The 15,087-nt window shown below is 44.7% G+C and overlaps 1 protein-coding gene across 1 annotated transcript in view; it reads left to right on the top strand.

Annotated features, from left to right (window-relative positions):
• The window catches only part of TMEM132B (transmembrane protein 132B), a 252,044-nt gene that overhangs the window by 74,723 nt on the left and 162,234 nt on the right, over window positions 1-15,087 (top strand). Inside the window, exon 3 of the mRNA XM_058158473.1 lies at window positions 6,070-6,216. Within this exon, the coding sequence (XP_058014456.1) occupies window positions 6,070-6,216 (147 nt within the window). The remainder of the gene's footprint in view (window positions 1-6,069; window positions 6,217-15,087) is intronic.

A 15,087-nucleotide genomic window follows, 5' to 3' on the forward strand; every position in this document is an offset into this window, starting at 1 on the left:
TAAAATGTTAGTAGATATAGGATTGCAGTGGTTGTATTTGCTTGGTGAATAAGTCAGTGTTTTAGTCCACTATTCTTAACCATTTTCCTCTGCGGTTTTTCCAAGCAGACACAACTTTCTTTTTCTTTTTTTTAAAAAAGCAACTCTTCCCCAGATTTATAGCTGTTAATATAAATTCCACCAGGAAACATATTTAATGACTGCGTCTCCACAATCTTCTTCGTTACATAAATTTTCTCAAATCTTATATTTTAAGTCCAAGCGCAGCCTTTTCTCTTGTGGGAGAAATGGCCTTTCTTGAGGTTTGCCAAACACAACCCAAGACCAGAAGCCCCTGCAGTTTTTAACCGATCTGAGGCAGGGAAATTGATTTGAAGGATAGGATCTTCCTGGCTCTCTCTTCTGCCCTCAATTTCTCATTCTAGGCGACACTTCTTTGCTGTACCATTGAAATTGCAGCTTAATTACAGGTAATTATCGATCACTTAAGGATCACCAGTTGACAAATTGAATTTCCACACTCTTGTTGAGCGTGACTGACAGAGGACTGCTGGGAATAAGAAATGGACATGATCAGCTGTGACAATTCACTTGGGCGTGTGGCTGGGGAAATAGCAGGGCCTCCCCTCTCCCTTCAGAGACGGCTGGTTCCTGCTTGCAGAAGGATGGAGAATTCAATTCTGCCAGGATATATTAAGACCACCAGGTGTGAGGTTAAGGATGGCATGTTGACGTGGTCCTCCAGGAAATTGTTGACAACCCCAAAACCGTACTCTCCTGATGGTAAATCTTGCTGACATATCCCCAAACGGCTGAACTTTCCTCTTTTATCATTAGCGGAAGAGGGTCATAGTTGTGCTGGTGTGCATATTTAAGCAGAGATATATATTTTTAAAGAAATGGTTTGAAACCAAAAGATGTCTAGATAGAGGACTCAGACCCAGAGAAGAAATTTTGCTTATTTGCGCGTGTTTCCCTGAGCTCAAGTTGGAAGCATTTTCTTATGCTAGAAGGAAGGAAGGAAGGAAGGAAGGAAGGAGGAGGAGGAGGAAGGAGGAGGAGGAGGAGGAGGAGGAAGGAGGAGGAGGAGCAGAGGAGGAGGAGAAAGAGAGGGAGGAAGGAAGGGAGGAAAGAAGGAAGGAAGGAGGGAAGGGAGGACGGAAGGAAGGAGGAGGAGGAGGAGGAAGAAGGAGGAAGGAGGAGGAGGAGGAGGAGGAAGGGCGGGAAGAAGAAGGAAGTAATAAGGGAGGAGGAGGAGGAAGAAAGAAGGAGGAAGGAGGAAGGAGGAGGAAGGAAGGAGGGAGGAATGGGGAGGAGGAGTAGAGGAGGAGGGGGGAGGGAGGGAAGAAGGAGGGAGGGAAGGAGGGAATGGAGGAGGGAAGGAAGGAAGGCGTGGGAGGGGAGAAGGAGCAGAGGAGGCAGAGGGAGGGAGGGAGGAAAGAAGGAAGGAGGGAGGGAGGGAGGGAGGGAGAAGAAAGGATGGGAGTAAAGGGAGGAAGAAAGGCAGGAAGGAGGGTGGGACAGTGGTTTTATATCTTTCAGAATCCTTGTCATTGCAACTATCCAATTCTCCTTGAAGAAATATAGGAGTTATAAGTGATTTTTCCTCTAACTGCCAAAGAAGAAAATATTTCCATTGGGCTGAAGTGAAATAAAAAGATTGACCAAGACTTCTCTTGCCCCCTTCATGGTCAATCATCAGTTTTTGTGATAAGCAGTTATCAATTTCTACCTACCTGTCCAGCAAACATACCTTTGTACTGTGTACAAAGTTTCACATCCTCAGACAGCTCCTACAATGGATTTAAGTTTCCTTCCTTCCTTCCTTCCTTCCTTCCTTCCTTCCTTCCTTCCTTCCTTCCTTCCTTCCTTCCTTCCTTCCTTCTCTCCCTTTCTCCTCGCAGCAGGTAAATCCAAAGCATTCTCTTTCTACCATTAATCAGTTTTAAAATCATTGACGCTGATAATAGCTTCTTTGTTTCATGCTTCATGTTTCAAAGGCTAAAGGGCAGCTTTTAAGAGCTCATGTTTAAAATACCCCAATTTGCTTGGCAAGGTTTTCTTCTTACTGATACTCATTCATCGTCAGCATACACTCATTGCATTTTCTGCTGTGTCCTGCTGTTTTTCCCCAACCTCTTTAATGTCCTTTTTTTATATTAATTGAATGTTCTAGCATCCTTCCTAAAGCTAATTTCGCTGTGGTTGTCATGTTTGATGCAAGACCCCCAAGATTGGTGAATGTTGCACTTTTTAAACCCACTGGCAAGAAATCACATTACACTCAGTGTAATTACGTTGCTCTAAAATGTGATTATATGTTTCGACAACCAACTTCCTATTAAATTACCTCAGAACAGTCTCAATTTATAGGACAGAATCCTCCTGATTTAGATGTTAAAAGTGTAATAAATATGAGATTGTTATCTGCATATATCTATATATCTATACATTATATCTCACTATCTTTGTCTTTGTCTCTCTGTCTCCCCCCTTCTCTCCCACCTATCTACACTAGAGAGAGAGAGAGAGAGAGAGAGAGAGAGAGAGAGAGAGAGAGAGAGAGAGAGAGAGAGAGAGAGAGAGAGAGAGAACATCACATCACACATTGGTAATTTTGTTATGCCATTTTATACTAATCAGTCTGGACATTGCTCACATACTTAATGGGCTGGGCAGAAACACAGCCTCAGTTTTTGGATGTATTACTGTAGTTGTGCTGTGCCATGCCTAAGAGGGCTTCACCTGATGGTTCTGAACAGGTTGTCCCATGTAGTGGGATTGCGGTGACATTAAAGAGCTCTGAAATCGAAGCTCTTACTTAGGCCAAGGTTAATTCCTCCTTGTTCTCTACATAATTGACAGCAGAGGTAAGCAGTCTCAAAATCAAAATCTCTTCTACTCTACTGTACTCTACTCTACTCTACTCCACCCTACTCTACTCTATTGTTATGTCTGTTCTATTCTATTCTATTCTATTCTATTCTATTCTATTCTATTCTATTCTATTCTATTCTATTCTATTCTATTCTATTCTATTCTATTCTATTTGACTCGACTCTATTCTCAAAGCTGAGATATTCATTTACCATCCCACTGTAACTATAACGTGAAGTTAAAACTAGCAGGAAAAATAAATCCTCCCTAAAAATCCTTCTGCTTTTCATGGTTTAGAAATTGTGCTTTTTCCACAGTGGCTTCTGCCTTGACCAAATAACTGCTTTATTAATAGATAAATGGCTGCAACCTAGTCCCTTACCTGGGAGTAGGTGAGCTTCCAACCCAGTGGGCCTCCTTGTTAAGAGTAAATGGACACCAGATTGCAGCCTAATCCTGTTAGCATTGTCAACTAGCTGATTGATTTCCCAGTTCCTGCTTCAGTTCAATTGTTTTGTTTTGGCCCTGAGCCATGCAGATGAAAAAAAAAAATCCAGCTGGAAAGAAACACACCATCCTCTCAAATCCAATGTAAAAACAAGCTCATACAAGCCAAACCTCTGCGCACAACCGTAACGCCAATGGTTCATAAAAATTTAAACAGTCTGTTTCCAGCCACTTACTTTCATGTCAAAATTTCTCTTTAGGCGGATCTCCCAGTATCATCAACAATAGCTGCTGTTTAGGGATCTCTTTGGAGGTCTTCAGAAATAGATCTTCCTATTTCTCTCCCCCCCCACTCCCCCCCCCCCCCACACTATAAGCTCTGGTTGGGAATCTGTTAAACCTTGGAGTTTATTTTTTCTTCATATTTATAACAAGGAATTCATTAAAAATTGCTGGAGGACCAAAAGGATTAACCATCTTCTCTAAGGTCCTGCTTCTATCCTGCCTTGGGTTGACACATACCGATTCGTGAATGTGTATACATTTATTGAGTTTGCAGAATGCAAAGAACAACCGTGGGATTTTCTTGATCTCTTAGTTTGCCTACTTCAGGTACGTACCCTGCACGGCCTGAGTAGATGTTTTTCTAGAATTGAATTTCCTACCCAGAGCTCCAGTTAAGGTTGATTAGTGAAGCATGACACTTGTTAACAGTGTTTCTGCTTGTACGCTTTCCTAAAAATGTTGTTGTGTGATGCTTGTTGCTCTCCTGGTCCCAGGTAATGCTGGTTTGCCTGGAATGCGGAGCTTTGAAAAGCTATTACATCCTTGCCATGTCAACATAAATAGCAGGAGGATAATAATAATATTTTTTTTAAAAACCCACAGGACCAAATGTTTGGAACAAACAGACTGGTGGAGAAGTAGGTGAGGAAAATAAACCCAATCAGAATTGTCCACCGTGTCAACCCTGAAGTGAACGTGGCCGAGGCCGTCTTGGAGGCCTCAGGGTTGCCACACAACAGAGGGAGGGGGAAATAATTAGATGGGGTTTTGTAGTCAAAATAATAAAAGTTTTCCTATGGGAACCAAGGACATTCTCACAGGTGGCTGGCCAGAGGAGGAGTCAAGTAACCAAGCAACCATCCAGCACCTGGATTGGGCAGCGTGACGAGTGACTGGTCACTGGGGGAAATTAGGTGAAAGCCGTGGGAATTTTCAGTCAGTTGTGCCAACATGATGTCTCCAATAAAACTGTTCTTTGAGGAACTTGCCTGCCTCAGAGTTCTGATTTCTGTGGGTGCATTACTTGGAACCCCTGACAGACTGCTCCTAAAGACAGCTTGTGAACAGGGAAAATTAGTTGTAAACCCACCAGTTTTTGGCCCCAGTTTTTTTTTCCCCATTTGGGAAAAATGGCCTTAAGCCTCCATGGAAGTCAACACACCCATTTTGACTTTTAAAATCCTTCCAGCCTTCTCTCCCCCCCCCCCCCCCGTGAAAAAAGGGTGGGCTGAGGATTTTGTTCCTGCTTTATTTATTTATTTATTTATTTATTATTTACATTTGTATACCGCCCTTCTCCCGAAGGACTCAGGGCGGTTCACAGCCAAATAAAAATACAATACTATAAATACAGATTAAAAAATACAATTAAAAAACTTATTAAAATTGGCCAGAATTAAAATTTGGAACTAAAAACCCATTAAAACCCATTAAAACACATTAAAACACTACCCCAGTCCAGCGCAGATGAATAAATAGGTTTTAAGCTCGCGGCGAAAGGTTCGGAGGTCCGGAAGTTGACGAAGTCCTGGGGGGAGTTCGTTCCAGAGGGCGGGAGCCCCCACAGCTTGGGTGAGGATCTCATGGTCCTGTTTGGCCTTGGAAGTTGGGTTTAAAGTCTAGGATGAAAAAGGGAGGTTCGTCCTTCATTCACGTTTGCATCCACTTTAAGAATAAGTGCTTTGCAAAGGGAAATTTAGGATGACATGTGCTGGAAATAGACACTGTAGCTGCAGAACAGAAGCTCACAATTGAGCCTCCAGGTGAAAAAAGAGGCCCCTGAGGAGAAGCTTGGGAGAAGGATCTCATTCACTTTGGACGGATTCTCCCATGTTCTCCCAGGGATGAGGGACATATCGAAGCTCCATTCAGCTGTTGCTCCGGGGCCATGATGGTGAACCTACGTATGGCACGTGTGCCGGAGGTGGCACGCAGAGCCCTCTCTGTGCGCATGCTTGCTGTCGCCAGCTGCTCTTCTGGTTCCCAGCGTGCATGTGGTCTTTGCAGGCGCTGGAGTCTTGGAAAACAGCCTGAAAATGCCCCCCCCCAAAAGGGCCAAAAACAGGCTGTTTTTCAGACTGTTATTCGGGTCTTTTTCAGGCCATTTTCTGGGCCATTTTAGGTCATTTCTGAGGCCAAAGATGGCCTGAAAACGGCCCAGAAATGGCCCAGAAATCAGCCCAGAAAACTGCCAGAAAATGGCCTGAAATGCTACCTGAAAATGGCCCCCAAATGCCCCCAAAATAGGCATGTGCACTGGCCAGCTGGTCTTTGGGTGTCTGGTGCTCTGGTGTGTGCACATGCACGCACGTTCCAATTTGGGCACTCGGTGCCGAAAAGGTTCACCGTCCCTGCTCTGGGGCCTGCAGTACACAAAGATCTGTTAACATTTGGAAATGTTTCTCTCTTCTTTGCCTTAATTGTTCAGGACTAAACCCATCTCTGTTGCTTTCCCGGCAGAGTAAAGGCTGCCCCAGGTGTGAAGATCATCGACATACGAGTCATTGATCCACACCGGTGGCAAGTTCAACAAGATGTTGACAATGGACGGACACAGACGACAGCTACCATTGTGTGCGAGCGCATTGATCCCCATACCGAGAACTGGTAAGAAAGCCGGGGTGTATGTGTGTGCTTGTGTGCAGCCACAGGTGTCTTTTCTCATTAAGACTTAGCGTGCGTGTGTTCACGGGAGTGTGTGCGCATGCCTCCAAGTTGGGGAGAACAGCAGCTTTGATCGATGTGTCGGTCTGCTTTCTCTTGAACTGATGTGTCCGACATGGCTTTCCTTTTGTGGTTTGTAACAATGGCCTCTCCGTATCCCACCTTTGGAAAGATCTGTTGTGTAAGATTTAAACCAGGCATGCCCAGAGCATCCTTGGTGACTGCTGTTTACTTTGAAGTTTGGCCTTGAGCTTCACTTGACTGTAGTTTTGTCACCGTGGATGGTGTTGATAGGTGCATTCAGATGGGCAATTTGTGGAGAATGTGGAATTCTTGTACTGGAATCCCAGAATTTTTTTGGAGATTTGTTCATGCTTCATTCGTGATTCAGGGAAGATGCAGGCAACATGACCGGAAGCCAATGTTACCCATTGCTTTACAAAGTGTAGCAAAATCACCCCACTTTATGCCATTTTGAGCTGGTTTTCAACATCCTGTAGGAATAAGCACACCCTTTAAAATTAGATGGCTATGATGGTGAGAAGAAATCCAGTCCATCAGGCAGAAAAGTTAGTTTGCAGTTCCTCTGTCTTGCCAGTATATCTCCACTGAATATCTAGGGTGGTTTTCAGAATGTGTTGAGTTCTCTTATTTCTTCTGTGTTCTAGATCTGCCAAGAGGGTTCTTCTTTCTTTAGTTTTAGCTCTCTTTATCAATACTTTATCATCTTTATCAATACTTGAACCATTTCTCTCTTCTGCTCCTCCAGGACATAGTTTAAAAAAGAGGGTTCTGTGATGAACGATTAAGGGAGGCAGGCATGTCTAAACTATCAAAGAGACATGACAACTGTCTTCTAGTACTTGAGGGGCTGTCACAGAGAAGGAAGGGGGGTGTCAACCTATTCTCCAAAGATCCTGAGAGCAGGACAAGAAGTAACAGATGGAGGCTTATGAAGGAGAGATCCAACCTAGAACTAAGGAGAATATTCCTGACAATGAGACTATGAATAGAATAGTTTGCCTCCTGAAGTTATGGCCACTCCATCATTGGAGGTGATGCATCTCATTCTCTGTCTGTCTGTCTGTCTGTCTGTCTGTCTGTCTGTCTGTCTCTCGCTGTCTCATTCTCTCTTTCATTCTCTGTCTCTTTCTCTTTCAATCTCTCTCTCATTCTCTCTCTCTCCCACCTCTTTCTCTCTCTCTCTCATCTCTCATCTCTCTTCCCTCTTTCTTTCTCTCTCTCATCTCTCTCCCCCTTTCTTTCTTTCTCTCCCTCCCACTCTTTCTCATTCTCTCTCTTTCATTCTCTCTCTCATTCTTTCTCTCTCATTCTCTTTCTCTCTGTCATCTCATGGGCCAGCCAGTGTCTTGGGGCTGAGAGGAAGTCAAGCGTCTCCCTGGGAGACCGAGATGCAGGAGCACCAACAATGGCTGGAAGAAACAGCCGCGAGACCCAGCTCCCGCTCTGGAATATGGAGCGAATCTCCATCCCCCCCTCCCTTGCCAGGCGAGGAGTGACTGGGAAGGGAGGGTGAGGGGAGGGGACAGCCACTGGTGGGTTCAGCCGACAGGAAGCTACAGCAGGGGGGAAGAAACAGTCCGGGGTTCCTGCCACCTGTTGCTTCAGCCTGCCTGCACTGCCACCCCCACCCCTTGCACCATTATCTCATTCCAGCCAGCGAGGGCTGCCCTGCAAAGTTACAAATTGCCCAAACCTCCCTCAACAGTGGAGATTTACAGCCCCACCATGAGCTGCCTGGCCAGTCCCATCTTCCAGAGCTCTAATCACAGGACTGGCTATTGCTTATCCTGGAGCAGCTCCTCCACCCGGGTGCACTGCAGACCACCAACATTTTCTCACAGACCACCAGTGGTCCACAGACCATCAGTTGGTGGCCACTGGACTAGATGACCTACAAGGTCCCTTCCAATTCTGTTGATCTGTATCTACCTCTGAGGTCCTTTCCAGCTCTATGATTCTATGTTTTATCTCATTCTCTGGCTACCTTACAACTTCTGTAGAACTGTTTCATTGTGGACAAGCGGCTGTCCAATCTCTTCTTGAAAACTTCCAGCAATGAAGTACCTGCCACTCGAAGAGGCAAGCTATTCTACTCGTTATCAAAGACAACGTAGAGAAATTATATGATTCTTCCCAAGCCTTGAGAGTTTTCTCCCTTAAGGCAGCAAGTCTAAAAGCAATTTCTTGGCTGAGAATTGAATACAATGGAATTTTACTTATTTACTTATTTATTTTCTGCCAAGAGGAACTCTGGGCGGCAAGCAAAACAACAAACACACAATGGGAACGACAAGAAATGCAGCATTACCTTAAAGCCAATATTTGTACATTTTATGCTCTTGGGATTTAAAAGACTGGTTTTGACTGAACTCCATCCGACGTTCAAACACAGATAGAGTTTGCATCCGTTTTCTCTACCCTAAAGAAATAGCTTTCTTTGGGTCAAAAGAGTAGATAGTATGTTGTGCTGGCCAATGAATCCTATTACTTTCTGGTGTCAGAGGCAAATTTACGATCTGTTTCTGATGATGAGAATTTAAATGTATATATACTGCCAGGCTCACAGAGACTGTAAGTTTATGCGACTTACATTCTGTTTAGAGCTGCATTACAAAAAAAAAACCAACACTCCACATTAATAATAATAATAAAAAAATCCCGGGGTTAAAGCAGCACTGAAATGTAATTTTTATTTGACAGAGAAGAGGGAAGGGGAAAAAAAAGGTTGAATCAAAGTGCATTGCAAAATTTGAGTTAGTCGTAAACTTGGGGAGGATGCAGGAAATGTTGCTAATCCGTGAAAATCCTAGTTGTCACAGTAACATAGACATTAGAAGCAGCAATTTCTGCCTTGTTTCAAGCTACCTGAAATGAATTATGAGTTAATTAATACTCTGACCCTTTTCCATTATGAGGTTAGTTTAATTGTTTTTGGATTGATTAACAATGTAAATAAAAAAACACACCACAAGATCTGTTTCACAATAGCAAATATTGTTGCTGCCTGTAGAATAAATATTTATGTTTGATCTGCTTTTATTTCAGAGATCTCCTTAGCTTGCTATAAGTTTAGAAGGTTCAACCCCCCCATGGCCCCTCTCCCCCAACAGCCTTCCCCTGAACAAAATGTCCAGAGTAACACAATATCACAGGTGTTATCTTTTAATAATCTTTGGACAGTGAGAGCTTGATCCCATGTTTTCGGAAAGCCACTTCCCAAAACCAGATCATCAGAGTTCACTTTAGTTCAGATTTTAGCTGACTTCAAAGAATTAAGCAGGATCAGATCTGGGGATGAGTAGAATAAAACTGGAAGGGACCTTGTAGGTCTTCTAGTCCAGCCTCCTGCTCGAGCAGGAGACCCTCTACCATTTCAGACAAGGGACTGTCCAGTCTCTCCTTAAAAGCATCCAGTGATGAAGTATCTACAACTTCTGGTGGCAAGCTGTTCCACCGGTTAATTGTCCTCACTGTTAGGAAGTTTCTCCTTAATTCCAGGTTGCTTCTCTCTTTGATTAGTTTCCATCTTGTTTCTTGTCTTGTTTTCTTGTGCTTTGAAAAATAAGTTGACTCCCTTTTCTTTTTGGCAGCCCCTCAAATACTGGAATACTGCTGTCATGAATATAATGGAATGGAATGGAATGGAATGGAATGGAATAGAATAGAATAGAATAGAATAGAATAGAATAGAATAGAATAGAATAGAATAACAGAGTTGGAAGGGACCTTGGAGGTCTTTTAGTCTAACCCCCTGCTTAGGTAGGAAACCCTACACCACTTCAGACAAACGGTTATCCAACATCTTCTTAAAAATTACCAGTGTTGGAGCATTCACAGCTTCTGGAGGCAAGTTGTTCTACTGATTAATTGTTCTAAGAAGGTTGCAGGATTTGAGTTTGGCCAATCTAGAGAAAAGAAGGACCAGGGGTGACATGATAGCAGTATTCCAGTATTTGAAGGGCTGCCACAAAGAAGAGGGGGTCAATTTATTTTCCAAAGCATCAGAAGGCAGGGCAAGAAACAATGGTTGGAAATTAACCAAAGAGAGAAGCAACCTGAAATTAAGAAGATTCCTGACAGAACAAATAACCAGTGGAACGGCTCATCTCCAGAAATCACGGGTGCTCCAACACTGGAGGTTTTCAAGAAGAGACTGGACAGCCCACCTGTCTGAAATGGTACAGGATCTCCTGCTTGAGCAGGGAGGCTGGACTAGAAAAGATCCCTTCCAGCTTCATTCTGATTGATCGAACCTGAAGTAATGGAGGCTCTGGATAAGAGTCAAGTGGGCTTTGAAACAGCTTAGACTCTATAAAGGGGGGGATGGGGGGGAGGCTGTGAATGTTAATAGCCCCTTAAGGAACCATTGCAAATTGCTTTATTATTCCTTTCCTTTGTCTCTGTTTTGCTTCTCAGCCCATCTGAAGGCAAATACCTGTGGGTGGCAAAACGGACTGTTGCCCAGCAACTTAAAGTACATAAAAGCTTGCTGTGATGGCAGAATAGAAACCTTTTGTTCCCAACGACCATTTAGGGGGCAGAGCAAGAGAGAATAGGCAATTTTACAGATGAAAATGTGACGGGGAGCTATCAGAGACCTGTTTTCTAATAAGCCGCAGCTGAGCATAAGGGGATTAGAGGGGCGACTTCTTTGTTAAAATTCAAAATAACTCGCAAGCCGGATGGATATTGGTTTTGTCGGTTGGATGTAAAGAACGGGGCTGTGTTTGCAAAGCATATGAACGATAAATCTTGGTTAATGAACACACATGGCTGCCTTTTTTTTTTTTAATTCACAAGTCCCTTCACAAGGGTTGCAATTTATTGATCCATTTAAACTAGAATGGTTATCTGGAAGCCAGGCTTTGTCATCTAAGTTTGTCACAGCAGGCTGGGCCAAACCAGATATCGGGGTTTATTTATTATTTATTTATTTAATCACATTTTTATACCGCCCTATCTCCCAAAGGGACTCAGGGCGGTTTACAGCCTATTAAAAACACAAATACACAAATATAAATACAAAATAAAACACTAATTAAAAAACTTATTGAATAAGGCCGAATTAAAATTTATAATTAAAATAATAAAACCCCATTAAAACTACATTAAATTAAAATCCTAGCCCAGTCCTGCGCAAATAAATAGATGTGTCTTAAGCTTGCGGCGAAAGGTTCGAAGGTCGGGAAGTTGATGGAGTCCCAGGGGAAGTTCATTCCAGAGGGTGGGGGCCCCCACAGAGAAGGCCCTTCCCCTGGGTGTCGCCAGTCGGCACTGCCTGGTGGACGGCACCTCAAGGAGTCCCTCCCTGTGAGAGCGCACGGGTCGGTGGGAGGCAGTCAGTGGCAGTAGATGGTCCCGTAAGTAGCCCGGCCCTAAGCCATGGAGCGCTTTAAAGATGGTTACCAAAACCTTGAAGCGCACCCGGAAAGCCACAGGTAGCCAGTGCAGTCTGCGCAGGAGTGGTATCACATTTGCACAACCATACCTGATATTCAGGGAATGAAATCAGGACCCAGAGCTGGTCTTATTCTTGTCGGATCTTGGGAGCCAAGGCATGTTCAGTTGTATAGCAATAACAATATCACTTTTTTTTTTTTTTACATTTATATCCCGCCCTTCTCTGAAGACTCAGGGCGGCTTACAGTGTATAAGGCAATAGTCTCATTCTATTTGTATATTTTTACAAAGTCAACTTATTACCCCCTCAACAATCTGGGTCCTCATTTTACCTACCTTATAGAGGATGGAAGGCTGAGTCAACCTTGGGCCGGGCTTGAACCTGCAGTAATTGCAGGCTGCTGTGTTCTAATAACAGGCTCTAACAGCCTGAGCTATTCCGGCCCTTAAACTTATACTGCTTCACAGTGCTTGACAGCCCTCTCTAAGCGGTTTACAGAGCCAGCATGTTGCCCTCAACAATCTGGGTCCTCATTTTACTGACCTCGGAAGGAGGGAAGGCTGAGTCAACCTTGAGCCAGTGAGATTTGAACTGCTGGCAGTTGGGAGAGTTAGCCTGCAATACTGCATTCTAACCATTGAGCGAAGGAAGGAAGGAAGGAAGGAAGGAAGGAAGAAAGGAAGGGAAACAGCAATAGCCCTAAGACTTATATACCGCTTCACAGTGCTTGACAGCCCTCTCTAAGCGGTTTACAGAGTCAGCCTATTGCCCCCAACAATCTGGGTTCTCATTTTACCGACCTGAGAAGGATGGAAGGCTGAGTGAACCTTGAGCTGATGAGCCTCAAGCTGCCAAACTGCTGGCAGTCAGAAGAAGTAGCCTGCAGTACTCCATTCTAACCACTGCGCCACTATGGCTCTTCTGTATGGATGGAGCATCACTAGAAATCCAAAATCTGCAGGCTGAACTGGAAAGTCTGAAAGCATCCAAGTCCTGGCAAAACCTCTTTTAGTTGCACGGTTTTGAATTATTGTCATTTGCAGTCCACAAGCCTTCACAAACAGTCTTTCAGGGGAATGTTTATAAACACCCACCTTATCTCTCTTGGAATGCTGCCAGAGAACCAATTGCCAAATGCAGGAAAAGGCCAAACTTGGCACAGAGTCAAACAGAACTTTTCAAAGCTTGAACCAACCAGATGAACTAATTGTTTCTTGCAAAAGCTGACTTCCCGTTTGCTTCTCTTTTATGTCTTATGGGAGGGACCAATCATCTCCAAGCCTTACTCCCAAGTTGACCCTGTTTTCTTAATTGTGCTTGTCTTCTGGCAGCTCTGTGCATGCTCACATTGGGAACAGGCTCCCGCTGTTCTTCTGCCTCACTGATGTCAGGCTCCGGAGGCAGCAAAGAACTACCAGATGGCCTTGGCCCCCTCTCTGCCTCTGACTCAGAGCCCTCATCCAAGCTTTCCCCAGCCCCCAGGACTGGCCCAAATTCTTCCCCAACCTCCTCACTATCTGACTCTGCTGCCAGCTCTGCCGGTGGGCCACAACACAAGGGACCCTGGAAGTCTCTTCTTCAATCCACCTCACCCAAGCAGGAGAACCTATACCATTTCAGATAAGTGACTGTCTAGACTCTTTTTAAAAACCACCAGTGATGGAGCACCCACAACTTCTGGAGGCAAGCCGTTCCACTGGTTGATTGTTCTCAATGTTAGGAAATTTCTCTACTTTGTCCATACACCGTGCATTTGTCAGGAAATTCATCTAACTCCACAGCCCACCAAATTCAGGTGCATCTTCCAGGAAACTGAAGGCTTCTTGGACACATTTATCTTGGTCACGTTCAGCTTCTCATCAAGAGACATTCGAGGCAAGTCCTTTAAACATACTATGGATTTGATGTCATTCATTCCACTCTGTTCTTCCACAGACTCCTTCACCCATTGACAGCTGACATGTTCTTGCAACCTTAATTTTACAGACTACCCTTCCCTGAAATTAAACTATATCCATGGGCAAACCAACATGGCAGATATCAAAATCCTGACAGGCAGGAACAAACTCGCCGATTGCTCCATCCCCTCTCATAGGGTTTCACAAAACCCCTTTAACTCTCCAGGTGCCTACACAGAAGCTGTTTTAAGCTGTTAAGAGGTTCATTCCCATGAAAAAGATGGCTGATGGTCAGTCAACCTGAACATGTTCTCCAAGCTACATTTGGACAGGTGGCTGAAAGTAACTCTCTGAAGAACCCCTTGCTGATTTTGCAGGCTTGGAGTCCAACATGGGGGCCATGACCTCAGCTCCATTAGAGGCTGTTGGAGGAATCGAGTAGAAAACATCAACGGTTTGGACCAGAGATGTCAAACTCGATTTCATTGTGGGCAGTATCAGGGTTGTGTTTGACCTCAGAGGGCTGGGGGGGGGCATGGCCATGGTGGGTGTGGTCAGCTTGACGTCACTCATCTCAGGGGCACCTGACTTAGCACTGGTGGCCAAGTGCAGGACTTCTCTGAGGCCCTCCCTCTGTCGTGTCCCACTCCTCCGCTGACGGCCGGGTCAGGGAAATCTGAATCAGGCTTGCCTCTGCAGCTCTGCCCAAAGTCCTAGCAAAGTCCTCAGAGCAGGCAGGAGACCAGTAAGTGACTTCAGCAAGATAAGTTCGACTTTGCCTGACTCACAGACTGCCAGAAAGCAGATCCTTTATATAGGCCATGGGGTGTGGCTCCATGACTCAGCACTCATTAAGGCCTGCCCCTCCGTTCCTTCTGTTGCCTCCGCCTATCCAATCTTCTGATGTGAGGGTCACTCCAATCAGCTGTTGGTAATAAACCCTCCTCAGGCTCACATGCTGTGGAGGAGGGGGAGGGGTCTAGCTGCTCCGTTTGCCTGGGCATGGAGCCAGGGCTGGGGCCGGGGGATGCTCCCTCCTCTGCAGCCTGCTTGGGCATGAAGCCAGGGCTGGGACCGGGAGGTGCCCCCTCCTCTGCAGCTTGTCTGGGCATGGAGCCAGGACTGGGGCCGGGAGGCATACATTCCTCCGTGTTCGGGAGCAGATAAGCAGACCCCGGCTGCGGTGAGAGCAGACAAGACACAACACCCTCCCTCTCATTATAAACTATCTTCCTTCCTTCTTTTCTTCCTTCCTTCCTTTCTTCCTTCCTTCCTTCCTTTTCTTTTTTCCTCCTTCCCTCTTCATTCCCCTTCCTTCCTCTCTTTCCTTATTTTTCCTTCCTTGGTCTCTTCCCATCTTTTTCTTTGTCTTTCCTCTTTGTCTTTTTCTCTTTCTCAAATGCAAAAGGGGAAACATTTATCCTTTTGTTTTGTTTTGTTTTTATTTATTTATTTATTTTATTTTATTTTTTGTATTTTTAGGGACTCAGT

The sequence above is a fragment of the Ahaetulla prasina genome, chromosome 15 (assembly GCF_028640845.1).
Source record: "Ahaetulla prasina isolate Xishuangbanna chromosome 15, ASM2864084v1, whole genome shotgun sequence".
Lineage (NCBI taxonomy): Eukaryota > Metazoa > Chordata > Lepidosauria > Squamata > Colubridae > Ahaetulla > Ahaetulla prasina.